This window comes from Gopherus flavomarginatus, chromosome 3, assembly GCF_025201925.1.
Source record: "Gopherus flavomarginatus isolate rGopFla2 chromosome 3, rGopFla2.mat.asm, whole genome shotgun sequence".
Classification (NCBI taxonomy): Eukaryota; Metazoa; Chordata; order Testudines; family Testudinidae; genus Gopherus; species Gopherus flavomarginatus.
The window spans coordinates 230,187,598-230,205,820 of record NC_066619.1 but is presented as its reverse complement, the minus strand read 5'-3'; the positions used below and the strand labels follow the sequence as shown (position 1 = coordinate 230,205,820).

General features: G+C 38.5%; 1 protein-coding gene across 1 annotated transcript in view; it reads right to left on the bottom strand.

Moving 5' to 3' along the window:
- SGCZ (sarcoglycan zeta) overlaps positions 1 to 18,223 on the bottom strand; it is a 592,995-nt gene that overhangs the window by 398,764 nt on the left and 176,008 nt on the right. The window contains exon 2 of the mRNA XM_050947972.1: positions 517 to 711. Coding sequence (XP_050803929.1) covers positions 517 to 711 — 195 coding nt within the window. The remainder of the gene's footprint in view (positions 1 to 516; positions 712 to 18,223) is intronic.

Sequence of the window (18,223 nt, the reverse complement as noted above, 5' to 3'; positions counted from 1 at the left end):
TTTACATATCCTTTAGTTGTATTTTTAACATCCCCTCAATTTGGCTTATCATCTGAATAAGAATGTTGCATCATCTCAAGCAAAGTCTGTAAACACATTTAAAATATTTATATATACATTAAGTAGATTCCATAGATTTACAGAGACAAGAAAGTCACTAAGTCTTCCTACAGTAGAGTGATATGTTGTGATCCATAAAAAACACCTTGACATATTTACATGAATAATGAAGCCAATTAGTTGTTAAAATGTCCATTCTCCAGATTCACATGATATAAACTGACAAAACATTTTTCCTAATTTCCAGTATCAACAAACAAACCAAAAACCATAACCTTCCATTTTTAATTAAGCAATACATCTATAATGTTCCATCGTGTATACGTAATGTGTATGCTGAGAGTTTAGTAGAATCGCATTAAAAGTAACTTTCACATTGAAGAATAAATGAATGTGCACTGAAAAAAGACAAGCTATTATGAAGATAAAGAGATGTAAAATCATGGTGGTACTTACCACTGTGAAATTCATAACCTTCAAAATCCATATTGTCATTGCTAAGTTAACAATCATGGTAACCAACAGCAGAAGGACAAAGAAGTATAAGCACCTCTTTCGCCATCCATAAATTCCCACTGGATAAAGTTGCGGATTTTCAATCCTTGGCAGGCTGTTCTGCTGTGTTGCCAGTATATACTGTTCTCGTGTCATCTGGGGGGAAAAGAAAATAAAAAAATCATCTTTTGATAGATTTTATTCTATGAAGATTATCTGAATAGGTCTCCAAAATCATCATATTACAGCCACTAAACTGTGAAAAAAAATTGCATTGAGCCAAATTCTACTACATCAATTTGTTTGAGCTAGGCTTTTAGTACCCATGTTGTGATTTTTAGCTATTTGCTGCTCCATGATATAAAGCATTCTTTTTCTTATTATCATGGATTATAAAATGACTAATAGAGTAACAGATGTGATTATAACCAAGTCAGGCTACAAGTTTCAGTAGTATGTGGAAAATATGGGAAAACAGGAGAAAAAAGTGTAGAAAAGAAAATAGACCATATGTGCTTGTCTCAAATACTATATTATAGGATTTTTCATAGACGAGTGTGTCACAAACTCATTTTTGAAAGGAAAGTCATTTGTATCTTTAAATATGGAAAGAGAAAAATAGTGTCATGCTTTGGCTTAGAACAATTTTACAGGTGAAATTCTCACTGTTTTATCACGTATGCATCTTCTTACATATATTTTATCCCATAGAAAAGCATGCATTATAAGAACATTAAGATCACAGAATAAATCATTCAGTCAATAAGTGCCAAACTTTCCCAGGCAACCTTAAGTCTTCCCCTTTGGGCATAAGAGTTACTATAGTGTTTAATTATTTGTTCACAATTTTTCTTCAGGACCCTTCCATCATTCAGCATTCAGGTTGGACAGTACACTGTGACTGAGGCAGCTCTCTTTGTTGCTTTAATCCTTACTGCCTAATCTATGGACATTTTCCACATTTCAGAACAGACTCACACACTTTAAGGTCAGAAGGGACAATTACGATCGTCTAGTCTGACCTCCTGCACAACGCAGGCTATAGAATCTTACCCACTTACTCCCACAACAAACCCCAAACCTATGTCTGAGCCTTTGAAGTCCCTGAGCACGTGGGCAAGACTCACCAGCCAGACACCCAGGAATGAATTCTCTGTAGTAACTCAGATTCCACTCCATTCAACATCCCATCACAGGCCACACAGGCCCTTATGTGTTTTCAGTTACCAAGGTGTGAATATAGATTTACATCAATGTAATTGCATAAAACTACAGCACTCCTGTAATGTAAATAATATAGTTAATTCTCTTCCCACAGAGGTGGTAGTTATGTTAACAGGAGGAGCCCTCCCATTGCCATAATGCTGTCTACAGGGAGGTTAGGTCAGTATAACTGCATCACTCAGGGGTGTGGATTTTTCAGCCCCAAGTGACCTATTTATACCAATGAAAGTTTGTAGTGTAGACACTCTTGGTCAGGTCTATGCGGAAGGATCCTCCCTGCTGTTTTTTTCCCCCCTCCATCTGCTTGATGACCTTGTTTACTGCTTACATGCAAATTAAGGCAAGCACACCTTCCTTCCTTTGTTTAAGACTGACCTGATGTCTACCTAGACAGGATTGTGGAGTTTGGAACATGTATGAACATCATCATAAAGGGAAATCTTAATTTCACATGCAATGTTACCACACATTTTATCAAGACAATACAGACTGGCAAATTGTGGAGTTTTCAAGTGATACTTTACAAGGCATACCTTGTTCAAAGATAACAATAGTGTGTTGAGTGTCAGTGCAGGGGTGTATTCTGTCACAACATCCAACTCAGTAAAGGAATCCTACCTCCATCCAAATGAACAATCATACATCTGGATGATATTCCATACTCTCCTTCAGAGACTGAAAATTCTACTCGCATTACAGTGGGCAGTTAACCCGATCTTTTTACTGGTTTGTACAATATGATTATTGACGTTGTAGTAACACCTACAGGCCCCAGGCAGGATTGGACATTGTGCATACTGCATGTCTGTCTGTATGTACAGCTGTCATTATGAAGGAAAACTAGTGAGTGTTACAAAAAAAGGGAGGAAAATGGGAAAGGTTGTGAGCATACCCTATACTTATAAAGTGAAATACCATGAGGATCAATCATTTCTTATTTTAGCAGTAGAAAGGTAAAAGAAAAAAGGTAATTGTGCCTACTATACTTCAGCCATCTGTATCAACAGAATGTTGTGGGATGTAGCAAAAAAGCCTCTTTCATTTTAAAGCTCAGTGATCATGTGCAAATATAACATTGACGGACCCAGGTCGTTCTCAAGCACAATTGAACCTGGGACCTGTGAAGCTAAATGCATGAGCATCTACTGCATGAGCTAAAAGCCATATGACTCTTAGCTAAGGCTGTAGAGCAGACAAACTATAAGTGGTCTCGGTGCCATTAGATGGGACAGAACACCACACCTAGGTGGTGTGTGAGTTACACAAAAACCATATTTAAACCTTTATAACACTACCAAATCAAAATGGATTGTCCGTAGGCTACCAAAAGGCATAGTCTTTAGATCCCATATATGTCCTAGGAGTCAAGGTTCTAATACAAATCAATTAGGTGTCAAAGCTATTACCCCTCCTCCATGCCCCAAAACCCCTGTACCAATAGCAAAAAAAAATATTCCAGTATAATCTGCCCTACCAAAGAATGTCTAAGTGGTTTTGATTCTTCATGACTATATAAAGGGAAAATGCAAAGACATGGTCAACAAAAAAACAGATAATTCACTTAGCCCAAGCAGCAGGCTGGACATAAAAAGGGTTACAAAAAACATTTTCAAATATATTGATTTCAACTACAACACAGAATAATAAAGTGAGCACTGTACACTTATTTTATTACAAATATTTGCACTGTAAAAATAGTATTTTTCAATTCACCTCGAACTGTAGTGCGATTTTTATATTGTTAAAGTGCAACCTACAAATATAGAATTACTATTTTTTTTAAAACACAACTACACTCAAGCACAAAACAACATAAAACTTTAGAGCCTACAAGTCGAAACAGGAAGGGGAACACAAATGTTTAGCATACCTGGCACATAAATGCCTTGCAACACTAGCTACAATTGTGCCATCAGAACGCCTGTTTTCACTTTCAGGCAACATTGTAAACAAGAAGCAGACATCATTATCTCCAGTAAATGTAAACAAACATCTTAGCAATTGGCTGAACAAGAAGTAGGACTGAGTGGACTTGTGTGAGGTGAATTGAAAAATACTATTTTTTTTAAACAGTGCTCAGATTCTTTAAAAAAGCCTTTTTGTTGTTTTAAAGAATGAGAGGGGACAGGAACAAAAAGAAAAAAGTTTCAAATGTAATACCCTGTGATGTGGGCATGAGATCCCTGTACTTGGACTCCTGATTCCACAACTGGCAGCATGAAGCTCAAACTATGGTGGTGGGGGCCAGTCACTGCAGAGGACCCATTAAGACATACATAACTCTCAACAGCAAAATTTTGGCAACTCAGTTGCTGCTTCCTGTTTCATAGAATATTAGGTTTAGAGGAGACCTCAGAAGGTCATCTAGTCCAATCCCCTGCTCAAAGCAGGACCAATCCCCAACTAAATCATCCCCATGGGTGCTCCAGCCCCCTAGCACCCACAGAGTCAGTGCCTCTGCCTCCCCCTCTGCAACTTGAGACCACTGCTTCTTGTTCTGTCATCTGCCACCACTGAGAACAGCCTAGCTCCATCCTCTCTGGAACCCCCTTCAGGAAGTTTAAGGATGTTATCAAATCTCCCCTCACTCTTTTCTCCAGACTAAATAATCCCAGTTCCCTCAGCCTCTCCTCGTAAATCATGTGCCCCAGCCCCCTAATTATTTTTGTTGCCTTCTGCTGGACTCTCTCCACATCCCTTCTGTAGGGGGCCAGAACTGGACTCAACACTCCAGTTTCATCCAGCCTTCCCTCTACTTAGGGCTGATGATGATTACTGCTGGGACAGGGACTTTTTCTGCTGCTCCAGTTTTCCCTCCATTCCACAGCCCTGAGTGCAGGCAGCTGGGAGGAAGGGAAGTAGGGAAGAACAGATTACAAGGAGGAGACAGATGGATACAATCTCCCAAAAATAATATTCCTGCGGTTTAGCTGAAGCAGCACTGAACTACAAACCAGCAGCCCATAAGTTCTTCTTTCAACTTTTCCAATGATTTAATTAAGCTATACCTTTCCTGCTCCAAATTATTAACCAAAGGTCTCATACTCCTACTTTAGGGGAAACAAATTTTCACTAACAGATAAAATCCCTGAAACCAGAAGGGAGCAGAGTTCAGGTTGATGTTGAAACCACAACTAATTTCCAGTCTTAAGGTTTTGAGATACCAGTACAATGGCCTTATTTTCTGACTAATCTTTTTAAACCATTACCTTCAGATGTTCTGACACTTAAACCGGTGTGCATTTCTTTTTTATAAATTACAGAATTATTTTCTGTTTAAAACTTTAATTCTATAAAAGTTTTTTTTTAAAGCAAATTTTAGGGATTGTGAACTTTTAATGACAAGAAGAATAGACATATCCTTGACATAGGTGAAACACATCTGTATCATCACTTTTAATAATGGTTATATCACAAGGGAAGAATTTGTTGATTCAGTGTGACCATTTTGTGCCAACTCAGTATTTTGTTTTTAACTTTTTGTCAAATGGAGCATTCGTAATATTAATGGCTATCATTACAGAATTTACATTGTAGTACATTTACTAAATGTCCAATAATTTGCAGAGTATTTACCGAGTCTTCCAAAATCACTAGCTAGCTTTATTTATGCTTTTAGGCATTGTGCAGGATCATCAATATCTTTAAAACACATGTAAGCTTTTCAAAATGTTTACTTTAATCCACAAAATGATTTTTTTAAAATCCATCAAGTAAAAATCTATTTCCACACCCATATTTTGCTACATTCACAAGCTGAGAATTCAGAACCTAATCTTGCAAATCAAACTAAGTATGCCGCATACACCTATAGAGATAAAATAAATATGCAAAAATTGAGTGAGTTTTGCTACTTGTATTAGGATTTCAACAAACCACAGTATACTGCTTACAGATCTTGAGCATTTAAGATTTAATCTCAATGACCTTCAAGTAACCTTTTTTATTCAAGCACTGAATGAAAAATGTTAAAGGAATAAAAAGCATATATAAAATATGACAGTGAAACCAAACAATAATATAGGCTGACAAGGGACCTCCAAGCAATCAGGTGACCTGTAATGGAACAGGTTTTTGTGTGGTGTTTTCTACCGAAGCAGACAATGAACCAAGAAGAGAAAATATAGCTACGAAGATGAAAGTGCCCACATTGGCATTTAGTGTGAAAGAGAAAAACAAAAAACAAACAAACAATCTGCTCTTAACAAGCCATAGCAGCTCAGCAGAACTATTTCAGGACATTAGATAGGTAGTTTGCCAGAACCAGCTGGCTTGCCTCACTCACCCTGACAGTAACATGCCCTCTAGCCAGGCAGCCCAGGCTGTGGGCAGCTCTCTTGTGTGTGTGATATGTCAGCAAGTTACTCACTCTTTTCCAATTTGTACAAACATTTGACATTAAAAAAGCTTACAGATGAAATTACTTTAGGTTTTCTTTACAGTCTTTAACTGGCAATCTACCATGTGTAGTGTAACGTGGGTCTCACAGCAGTAGATGCTGCATAGGCACAACAATAATTTCTTATGATGAAGACTCTAAAGCAGGGGTCAGCAACCTTTCAGAAGTGGTGTGCCGAGTCTTCATTTATTCACTCTAATTTAAGGTTTCACATGCCAGTAATACATTAACATTTTTAGAAGATTTCTTTCTATAAGTCTATAATATATAACCAAACTATTGTTGTATGTAAAGTAAATAAAGGTCTTTAAAATGTTTAAGAAGCTTCATTTAAAATTAAATTAAAATGCAGAGACCCCCGGACCAGTGGTTAGGACCCAGGCAGTGCGAGTGCCACTGAAAATCAGCTCGCGTGCCACCTTCGGCACTCGTGCCATAGGTTGCCTACCCCTGCTCTAAAGCATAAAATATATATATTCTAAAACTGTCTGAAATTATTGGATAAGATCAAAAATGAAAACTTTTTTGGTGAGGTGGGTTATATGAAGAGAATTATTAATGGTATAATCAGTGGCTCGCCTTACTCTTGCATCTCTTGTAAAAGGTATTACATGTAACAAATGAATTTATTCAGAAAGATTTTAAATGACAAACAGCTATATGCAGAGCTCTTGCTGTCACTTCCATTTTGCTTAGTGCATGCTAACTTAGGTTTCCTTTGTCACCCAAGGGTTTAGACTTCTCTAAGAGACTTATAGAATGTTAATATATTTTCTGGTAATCAGGATCATAATACTGGCCAGTGACGATCACCTATGACAGAACAGGCAACACTAGATTGAGAGGCTAGTGAACATTGCTCTCTTAAATAATTAAACACTGGAAGAGAAAATAGCTTCCCTTGGCATCATCAAAAACAGATGTTAACCAAACATTTTATATCATATATAAAGACTAATTAGACCTAAGTATTGACATTCTGTTGGTAAGAATAAAAAGTGTTAGTTCATACATGCCTTGTCCTTATTAAAAGGTACTCTATTTAAATAATATTATCGATATAGAAAAACACTATTTTACTTGCAGCAGGTTAATGGTCTGATACTACAATGACTTACTACAGGGCATAGAGCAGGGGGTAGGCAACCTATGGCACGGGTGCCGAAGTCGGCACGCAAGCTGATTTTCAGTGGCACTCACACTGCCTGGGTCCTGGCCACCCGTCTGGGGAAGGCGGGGGCTCTGCATTTTAATTTAATTTCAAATGAAGCTTCTTAAACATTTTAAAAGCCTTATTTACCTTACATACAACAACAACAGTTTAGTTATATATTATAGACTTATAGAAAGAGACCTTCTAAAAATGTTAATGTATTACTGGCATGTGAAACCTTAAATTAGAGTGAATTTATGAAGATTCAGCACACCACTTCTGAAAGGTTGCCAACCCCTGGCATAGAGTTTAGTACTGAGTGTAAGCCCCATTGTGGATTATTTAAAATGATCAACTACTTAAAATAAAATTCATTTTTTATTAGCGGTATTGTTTACTTTTTCATTGCAGTCAGTTTGGTAATGAAATTGGACTTTACTGTTTAACTTTGATTATAGCAATTTTCTAACCAGTTGCATTTTCTCACTCCTGTGTACTACCATCAACCTGAAACAGTGAAGAGCTGTGAACTACACAAGGCCAAATTCCTGCCCCACTGCATGGTGCAAATGCCCCACTGCATAGTAGAAACAGGCTGCATAGTAGAGACCTAGGGCATTGTTCTGACACTGTGGTAGAAGGGATCCTTCCCCCCATGCAATTCCTTGCCAACAGACATCAGCTAGGAAAGCCTCCATACCACTTGTGTCTCTATTACAAAGTGTGTGTGTGTGGGGGGGAGTTTTGTGGATTAACCTAGTAGTGGATTTACCCACTGTTATAAACAGATAGTTAAGGGTTAATGTCTCTTTTACCTGTAAAGGGTTAAGAAGCTTAGTGAACCTGGCTGACACCTGACCAGAGGACCAATAGGGGGACAAGATACTTTCAAATCTTGGTGGAGGGAAGTCTTTGTTTGTGCTTTTTGTGTTGTTCGTTGTTCGCTCTTGGGGCTAAGAGGGACCAGACGTATACCCAGGCTTTCCCAATCTTTCTGAATCAATCTTTCATGTTTCAAAATTGTAAGTAATAGCCAGGCAAGGTGGATTAGTCTTATGTTTGTTTTCTTAACTTGTAAATGTGTCTTTTTGCTGGAAGGATTTTTACCTCTGTTTGCTGTAACTTTGAATCTAAGGCTGGGGGGGCAGCATCCCTCTGGTCTATATGAATCTGAGAACCCTGTAAAGCATTTTCCATCCTGATTTTACAGAGATAGTTTTTACTTTTTCTTTCTTTAATTAAAATCTTTCTTTTTAAGAACCTGATTGATTTTTCCTTGTTTTAAGACCCAAGGGGTTTACGGGTCTGGGTTCTCCAGGGAAAGTTTTGGGGGAACAGAAAGTGTGCCAGACACTAAATTCTGGCTGGTGGCAGCGTACCAGATTTAAACTAGTAATTAAGCTTAAAAGTGTTCATGCAGGTCCCCACTTTTTGTACCCTAAAGTTCAAAGTGGGGGAAAAAACCTTGACACCCACTCTTCCCCAAATCCCCAATGTACAATGGGACAGAGCCTGCTCTTCCACATAAGCTCTGCAAATCATGCTCCACAAACTGTAGTGTATGTCATTTTAAGCTCTGCTACATGAAAGTCCTTAATAGGTGCAATGGAAAGAATTGAGTGTGAACTGCTTTCCTTTCTATGCCTGGGACTTCTGGGAAATTTAAATGGGCTCTCTCATATATATTTCAAGATTTGCAAGCACTGGCAGCAACTTAGCAAAATCTTCTGACTAGTTGCCTGCTAGACAATGCGTCAAAGGTTGGATCACCTATGAATAATGAAGTCTTATTTCTAGCTAATCTCTCTGATAGCCATTTCATTGTTGAGGGCCACAGTCTCTTTCCTATTCTAAGTCCAGGTAGCCAGTTTTGGCAGATGGGAACTCTAGAAGGGTTGAAAAGGAGTCGCAGTCTGCAGTAGCCTTTCCCATATTTGCATCTTTGGCCTGTGAGGGAAACACCAAGTAGAGGTGTGTAGCAGATGCCTATGTTCTGCTGGACAGAGAAACTCCACACAGCTTCTGTTCTGACAGATGGTGCATGCACACTCCCCAAAAATCGCTCCTATCTCAGACTATGCATCTGCTGTTTCCAGTATCTGAGGGTCCTTCAGTGAAGATGGAGGGTCCTTCAGAGAAGTTTTCTAATAGTTGACTGGTGCATGTATATTTTAGAATTACTTTTTCTTGCATATCAACCTCAAAGCAGTCCAATTCTCCTTCACACCAGTAAGCAAATGAATTTCTTAATATTGTGGAATTATTCAGGCACATAAACATCTCCCCAAAACAGTAGGGTGTCAAAGTGTTATTTTAGAAAATAGATATCACAAGTGTGTTTAAATATGTAAGTAAATCAATGCATGCTTGTGAAAAGTCAGGAAGCAAAGCAAAAATAAATATGAAAACACTGAATTTTTCAGAGCTCGTGGGTTTTTCTTTTCATAATTTAAGGGGAAAATGACACTCAGTGTAATTGTTCTCTTTCAAATCCTCCTTAAATTTCTCCTTTGCCACGATGCCTACAATAAACTTGACAAGTTAGGCTGCTAGTGTGCTATTACCACTACCTTTCATATTGATCAGTATTGTCTCATTGTTTCCTGTTACTTCCCCATCAATCTGTATCCATCTATTGTCTCTTGTCTTGTACTCAAATTGTACCTCCCCTGAAGAGCTTTCAATCATTTTATTGTGTTTGAGCATTTATCACAGTGGGGTCTTGGTCCATGACTAGGCGCTATGAAATACAAATAACAAACAAACAACATCATAAGTGGTCTTAAAACTCACCTAACTTGAAGAATTCAACATCTAGAGGTAGTGGAATTCCCTATTTTAAAAGGGAAGTAAGTATCTATGCAACCAGTCAATTATTTCAGAACAACTTTAATTTTTTAAAGTGCATCTACTATACCTACTAGGGAAAAAAAGCATTTTATGATATGAGTCAATTTTGAAAGAGTATTAAAAAAAAATAAATATCATGACACTACTTAAGTAAATGGTTGCTTTGCCACTGATTTCAATGGGGACAGATTTCACGACAATTCTGTGCATTTGGAGAATTTGGTCCTTTCAGGGTTTGCAGAAGGAGATATATTGCCTTTGTTTTGGGACCAAGAATGACTTGTCATTCATTCTATTGAGTTTAGTTTGAGGCTTAGACTTGTTTTCTTGAACTGCAGGTTTGGGCGTTATGTAGCCTTTCCCCTTCAAACTTTTAGCCTGACCTCTACATTTCCTGAACCTCAAAAGCTGTATTTTGCCAAATAGCTTCACTTACGAAGCCAGATGAATAATGAAAACGTAATTTGTTTTTCAAGCTCCCAGGAGACCTTTTGAGCAAATAGGAAAGGAGGCTCTATAATTTCTCTCTCATAAAATGGCTTTTCTATTTAGCAATAACACGGGCCCGGAGAATCAGCGACTTAGAGGAATTCTCAGTCAAAAGGCTATAAATGCAAAATTTTCAGTTTAAAGCAGATTGAGTTTTTGTCAAACAAAATATTAACTTATTTTTATCAAATTTTCCTCTGACTAACTTCGTTCTAAACCTTGCCACATATCAGATAAACAGTTATGTACATTGCTTGTGTTCTGAACTTATTTTAATCATTGTTTCTATCGGGAAAGGAGAGCAAGAAAATTTTATTAAGATATTCTATAGAAGCTGCTTTGTTCCATTGTTTTCCTAAAAATTAAAACAGAAAAGTGAGACTGTTGCTTGAATCAGTGCTGATGGTTGTCTTTGGCTTGCTTGCATTCCTTAGCTATGGCTATTGGGTCAGGGGTCCAGATGTCAGCTCAATGTTCCTTAAGTACCCGTAGCAGGAGCTGACGGAAGCTAGTCACAGGGATGAGGACTAGCTCTTTCATGGCTGAGCTACAACTCTATAACATCATGGGTTTCCCCTTCCTACACTCTTTCCATGCTCCAGATAGGGGTGGGAAGGTGAGGGTGAGATATTATATATGTAATTTAGATTTTAAAATGTGTCCATATCCGTGATTAATAAGACGTAAGTTAGGACTCAATATAAAATCTGTTCCAGCTCACCCAAAGCTCCTCGCTCAAAAGGGCTGGATCTCAGTCCTCTCCACATGCAAAAGTGGAGGAACTGATATCACTCTCTAAGCTTTTCTCACTTCTGCTTAGAAACCAGGATCACCCCCTACAGTCCTGGAATACGCCAAACGCCTTTTAAAATAAATCACAAGGGATGCAAGTAGGTAAGGAATGCAAGACGGGAGTTCAAGATCCCACCTAAAGACAGTATATTAAGTTGATTTGATAATTTACATGTTTGGAAGTTTAATAATTGAAATGCATCTGACTTTTCTTCTTAGCCACAGAAAAATACTTTTGACATCAGGGTCAACTGGGCTTAAGTCAGCATGTCTCTTGTGATAGTGCAATTTGCTTGGCTTTATGTTGTCACTTAGAATTCCACTTTCCTGCTAAGTCGATACAATTAGATTACTACAGAGACTTCATTACAGCCACAGGCAGGACAGCAGATGAGGTATACAATTTTCTCCCTGTGATGCCAGCACTACTAAATAGTTATTGGAACAACTGTCTATAAAAGAGGACAAATAAATGCTTCTACCTTAAATATTGTTTTCCAATAAAAGTTAGCACATCAGAAGGAAAGACTAAATAGTAAAAATGGACATAAGCTAGATGTTGCTTACTCTTGGCATTATAACTTATTGGGAACATTTACTACTGCTCTGTATTTAACATATTACATTATGTTTGTCATACAGACAAATTCATGGCATGCTCACAAGAATGAATAATCATGTGATAAGTACAGGATCATAATTTTTTTCCACAGAAGATGGAGACTCAATGCATTGAAAAGTTACTGAACAATACTGCTCTGTATTTCACTGAGTTATACTCTTAAATGCAGGGACTCAAACACTTTGCAAACTTGAAGTTTCATAGTAATCTGTTTTTCAAAGTTATACCTTTAATAACCAGAATAATTCCATGCGTTTTTCCTGTACATGCAAAACTGAGCACAAAGGCTTAGTCATCTCTATGCTTTGTCTCATACCATCTGCCTCAATACATTAACATTTTAAAAAAAATTTAAAACCAAAAATATCCAGTGTGTTTCAATTTAATTGATTCTGGTTTTCTAAGGAACTTAAACTCAGTAGAAGCAGCAAGAAATTCAAGAAATTAAAGCAAAGCAATGGCTTTCAGTTAGAGGGTTTGACTTGCCAGAATTTTCTTTAATAACCATCCTTCAAACTTATATTGTACCCTACCAATGTCTCTCTAGGCACAATGCAAAATTAAAATAAAACATGGTGGAGGGGCGGGGTATCTTGCCTCTCCAGATCCAGAAGCAAAAGGATAATTTTCCACTCAGAAGTGTGGCAATATTGTCTTTTATGCTGATTTCTCCTCCTTGAGAAGGCTTCTGGTGAAAGTTGCAGCCAGGGAAGTCCCTGGCAACATGACTAAGCGAGCAGTGTTGCCATGAGAATAGTTCTAGAATAGGATTCAGGATGGAAACTAGAGTTACAAAAGACAGACTCCTCAAGGGGAAGAATTTAGAGAAACCCAATTTAGAGTCGGAGGTAGGTGAGATCTGAATGAGAATAAAAATCAGTGAGAACCCATTGGGTTGGGGAAAGAGGACACCAAGAAAGAAGGGAAAAGACCTAGACAAGAAAAGTGGGAGAGCTCAGGGGGACTGCAGGAAGAAGAGGGGAGAGAGAGAGAGAGAGAGAAAAGAGAACTAAGCAGTATGGAATGGTGGTAAGGAAGAAGATCATGCTCTGTCTTTTTATTCCTCTTGTTTACAGAATTAATGACTGCCTGAGTTAAAGTCTGAAACCTCAGAGCACAGTGGAAGAGATTGTGCAGTCACTCAGTGCACAGGCAGAGGAGAAAGAGGAAATCCAAAAGACCCCTTCCCTCAGGTCAACAGGAACAGAACGGGCAATGGTGAATGAGCGAAGTAAAAAGGTATACATGGTGTTTCCCCAAGCTGCTGCATGTGTAATGCTGTCCCACCATCCCCCGGCTTGCTGGCCAAGCGTCTGAGATAGGACCTCAGGATTTAAAAGTATGAACTAAAAAACCCACCTCAGTTAACTCAATGGCAGAAGCAGACTAAAAACAAGTCCAGCAACACCGAGTAAGCCTGTGTTACACATGCATGAACTTGGAGGAGCATTTGAAGGAAACTGAAGAAACAAAAGAACTGAGTATGAGAAGGAGAAATCAAGATTGAGAGGGCAAAAACCATGAAAAATAAGAGTGAAAATGGCATAGAAGGAAAGAACATTTTAAGTTAAAATAGAGGAACAAATAATGAGGCAACCTAAGATACTTTATTATTTATAAATACGTAGGTGCTAAAATATTATGATCTTCCACTTGCCCACATCTGTATGGTTGATGCATAGTGGAAGACAGGAGAGAAGGGACTTTCCTAGCTTATCAAAACTTACCAGTTACATTGTGTTTCATATTAAACTGTTAATGATGTCAGGCAAGGATTGAGACAGCCTGTGTGTTTGTGCAGGAACCATGGCATCCTGGGACAGGCACCAAGATCCCACTTTTAATGCATTTCTACAGCTTGTCTCAGCTTTCTTACCTCAGAGTAGCTGGCTCCAGGCCTAATACTACACCAAAGTAAGAGACGTTGACATAAAAAGGTGACAAGACAAATCATGTGCGCTGTAATACACATGAAGCAATTCCTTCAGCTTATGTAAGTACCAGCAGTGGTTGAGTAATCAGATCTTTTAGATAAGGGCCAAATTTAGCCCTGGTGAAAGCTAGAAGTTACATCAGGAAAGTTATATCAGGGAAGAACTTGGCATGTAGTGATTAATGAGAGTAGAAAGATCACTGTTCCTAGCTGCTTTGATTTTTTTCAAAGGAGAGAAGTATACATAAATCAGTTTGAATTCTTGTACTAAAAATTAGATCAAGTGATAATATTACTTTGTTATGTAACACTCGTGCTGCATAATAAAGTGACCCAAAATTACTGCTTCCCGAGTATAACATGCACTTTTCAGCTAAATTACCAGTATAATCAGATTTCTAAATGAAGGCCCCAAATGACAGTCCCTTTCAGGGACACATCCCCAGTTGCTGTAAACTGGTGTGGCTCCATCAACTTCAATGGAGCTAGGGAAATTTACATTAGCTGATTATCTGGTCTTCATCTTTTAAGAGAACACTCTTCTTTTCTTAGTTACGGTCTCTTGTCAGACAAAGAATCTGAACCAATACCTGCAAACACTTACTAGTCTGATACCATAGCAGAAAGCCTGAGCTGCTCCAGACACGACCAAGTCAATGGATGCCATACTCTGTTCTGAGATACTACAGTTACAATAGAAAATAAGAATGGCATTTCACATACCACAATACAGTAACTTAAAATATTGAAATTTTTAAAGAGAGTCACTCTATACGGACAATATAGACTATACAGTTTCTCTGTATAATGGTAGACAAATTATACACACACACACGAAACTCAGATGCAATAGAATTACAGAAACAATGCAGTACTAGCTCTGTCTCCAATGCCAATTCACTTTCTGTATCTCCCCTGTACATTTTCATCAATTAAAAAACCTTTAATTGTTTAGTATAGATTCTAAATCCAGAAGGGACCACTGAGATCATCTAGTCTGACCTCCAGCATAATGCACTTTTTTTTTAAAACTAAACAGATTGAGCTACTGGAATCTAGTATGAGCAAGGAATGGTCTAAAATATTTATGTTCCAATTCAGGGCTTGACTTTGTATGTTACTATGTACCCCCTGTGATGCTGATAAGTGTTGAGGACACAACACCTTGCAGGAAGCATTTAGAATTTAACAGTCTGATCTCTGTTTGTGTCAATGACTACTTCAAATACAGCATGGCAAAGATATTTTTCTGCACTTTCAGAAGTAGATTATTAAAGTTGGGGAGCATTTCGGAACTGTCCAAATTTAAATTTTATAATACCACTTCATAAGGCAGGTTATGTTTTAATAATATAATGCAAATGAAGGTCTGGATCCTGGAAGCCACTGCATGTGAGCCAACACCTGCTTTCAGCCAGAGCCCCACTGAAGTCTGCTGAGTGCTTTGTAGTATAGGAGGACAAAAGATCAGAATTTTTTAATCACAGGAAAATCTTCACATAACAGGGATTAAAAAAAAATGCTGCATCTCAACGTCTCTTTTTATAGCACCTTGCACAATGGGGGCCCAGAATTGATTTAAGAGTTATACAATGTAAACAAAAACACCCACCCCATTAATAAGGTATATATTGCAGCAGGAAAAGTTAAAACCAGAATGTTAGCATTACAGTAATTGTACTAAAGTTTTAAGTATGTGTAGTATATTTAAAGTACCCTGAAAATACTACTTTTTCCCATGCAGGCTATAGTTAGATCAACAATTACATACAGAAAATACAGGATGTGCAATTGTGAATTATGAGGCTATAAATCTGTTGAGTGGATTCAAGTGACATCATAAACCCAGAGAGAACAGCTTGAGTTGTTTGTGTGAGCACTAGGACTCCACAGTGGAATTATAGAGCCATCATTCAAAATTTTCATTTTTTAATTTTATATGATACCTGGGTATGATTCTCTAATTTGTTCTTTTCCTCCCTAGAATGAAGCTTGTTCTTTCTCCTTGCTATTGATGGATGCAATGCTTTTCTGTGATTTGTAGATTTTCATAATTAGCAGATGTGGCTTCACAGTAATGAAATATTTATTTTTATACACAGCCCATGAAATTTTTAATCCTGTAATCAATGTCTATTGTACATTTCATGCTCGCCTTTGTAGCGGTCATGTACATAAAGATTCAATAATCTCTTACAAACTGACCTTAGCATTGTGATGAACGTAAACTGGTATTTATAAAAAACTTAAGATTGAGAATTGTCATCTGTGATCTTGCGTGTGTGTTGCCAAGAGAATGTGGAATGGTATCCTCTTGCTTGTGTTATGTAAATCTCATTGTAGTAACAATCTTTCTGACTGTTCTAACCTGTGTGCAATACTCCTTGAACCTTAAGTGTTTCTATATTTCTATTTCTTTAACCTTTTCATCCTTAACCTTTTTGCATGTTTTCAAAAAATAAATGCAAGAGTTAAAATTGTCAAAAGCACTCAAAGTGACTGATTTTCAAGAGACTTGAGCCTAAGTTCCATTTTCAAAACTGATGTAGGTGCTGAGGAGCCTAAGTCACCTAGGCACAGAGGCGCTGGAACTGGGCATGCTGCCTCATCCACAGGCTTGAAGTAGTTGGCATCATGTACAAGGTTTACAGTTTAGTTCAACGGCTCTCAGCACCCCCACAATACAAATTAATCCAGCATCCCTGCTTAGGTGCATTAAAACTTTCACTCACTTTTCCTTCAACTCCATATTAACAAATCCTTAATTGTTTTTTTCTCCATGCCTTTATGGTCCCCTTTTGTCTTCAGACTTTCATTTTCTCTGATCTTTTATTTCCCTTATTTGTACCAAATGTGATTCACTGTCCTCTAGAGATGCTCTTACAGTCAAGCTCCTCAGGTTCGTCTGCATGGATACTATGAATATTTTGCTTTATTGTTTCTCCTCCCCAAGAACTGGAGGAGGAGGCGGCAGCAGCAAGGTACTGAGCATGCCAAATATGGGCTTGGATCAAAAAGTTCTCAGAATAGCATCTTTGCTTTGACTAATTGGGAAAAAAGCCCTCCTACTTTGTTAAATAGGAAAGGAAACAACAACTGTGCCTTGGTAACAAATTTGCCAAACAATGGTGCAAAAGGCTAGCGTATAAAAAGGAGAATCCACCACTTCTTAGAGAGAAATAGTCTATTGAATTAAGTCTCCAAGAAGGACCCACCAGAAAACAAAAATCTTGCTGTGCAACAGAGAGGTCCAATGGAGGTCTCAAAGCCTACCCTTGGCAAGAGACGACTGCTGCCAGCTGCCTTCTCATGGTCAGTTCAACAGGCTTGGTACTACTTACTCCGAGGAAAAAGCAAACACTAAGTTGAAATTTGAGCCTGAAGGTAGAAAGCCCACTTATTCTAACTCTCTAGCAGGAGTTCAGGGAAAGGCCCAACTGGTCATTTTACCTCTTTACTGTCTATGACCACCTCAAGTCAATGATCACACCACACCTTGGGGGCAGGGAGGGGGAACACGGGGATCTGACTTGCTGGCTGACTGAAGAAAAGGAATAGTGCTTTATGGCTGGGGAGGGGAGAGACAGAGGCAAACTGCTGCAAAAAGAGACAAGAGGCAACACTAACTCATCCCCTTGAATCTTGGTGACTGGAAGAATCAGCCCATGCAGCGAAGCCCCCTTTCACATGGAGCAGGCTGAGGGAGCACCCACCATCTCTCTCCTTTAAGTGGTGAAATATCAGGTTTGGTTAAGACCTGCTGGGGGCATGGCATTAGCCACCCCTTTTTAGTGGGGCTGGGAAGGAATTTTTCCCTTCCCACCAGATTGGCGTAGGTGGATTTGGGGTTTTTTTTGCCTTTCCCACAGTGGTTTAAGGAGGGGTCTGTTCAAGCATGGCATGAAGAGAGGTAGGCTACATGTCGCAATTCATTGAATAAATGGGGCAGATGTCCCGTGTAGGTACTTCATAGAGAAGGTATGCAGTGACTGGATAAATGGCTTAGTAAAGGACTTTAAAAAGGAGGTGTTGGTTAAAGGAGTGCTATGACAGGGTGCACACACCCCTTTCTTATAGCCCACTTTAACCCTCCTACACGGGGGTGCATGGTAAGGTCCCAGCAATGGGTTGGCTGGGGAACCTGGATGGAAAAAAAGGGGAGGGTGGCAGAAGGCCCCCCAAAAGTTATTCAATGAGCATGGAGTT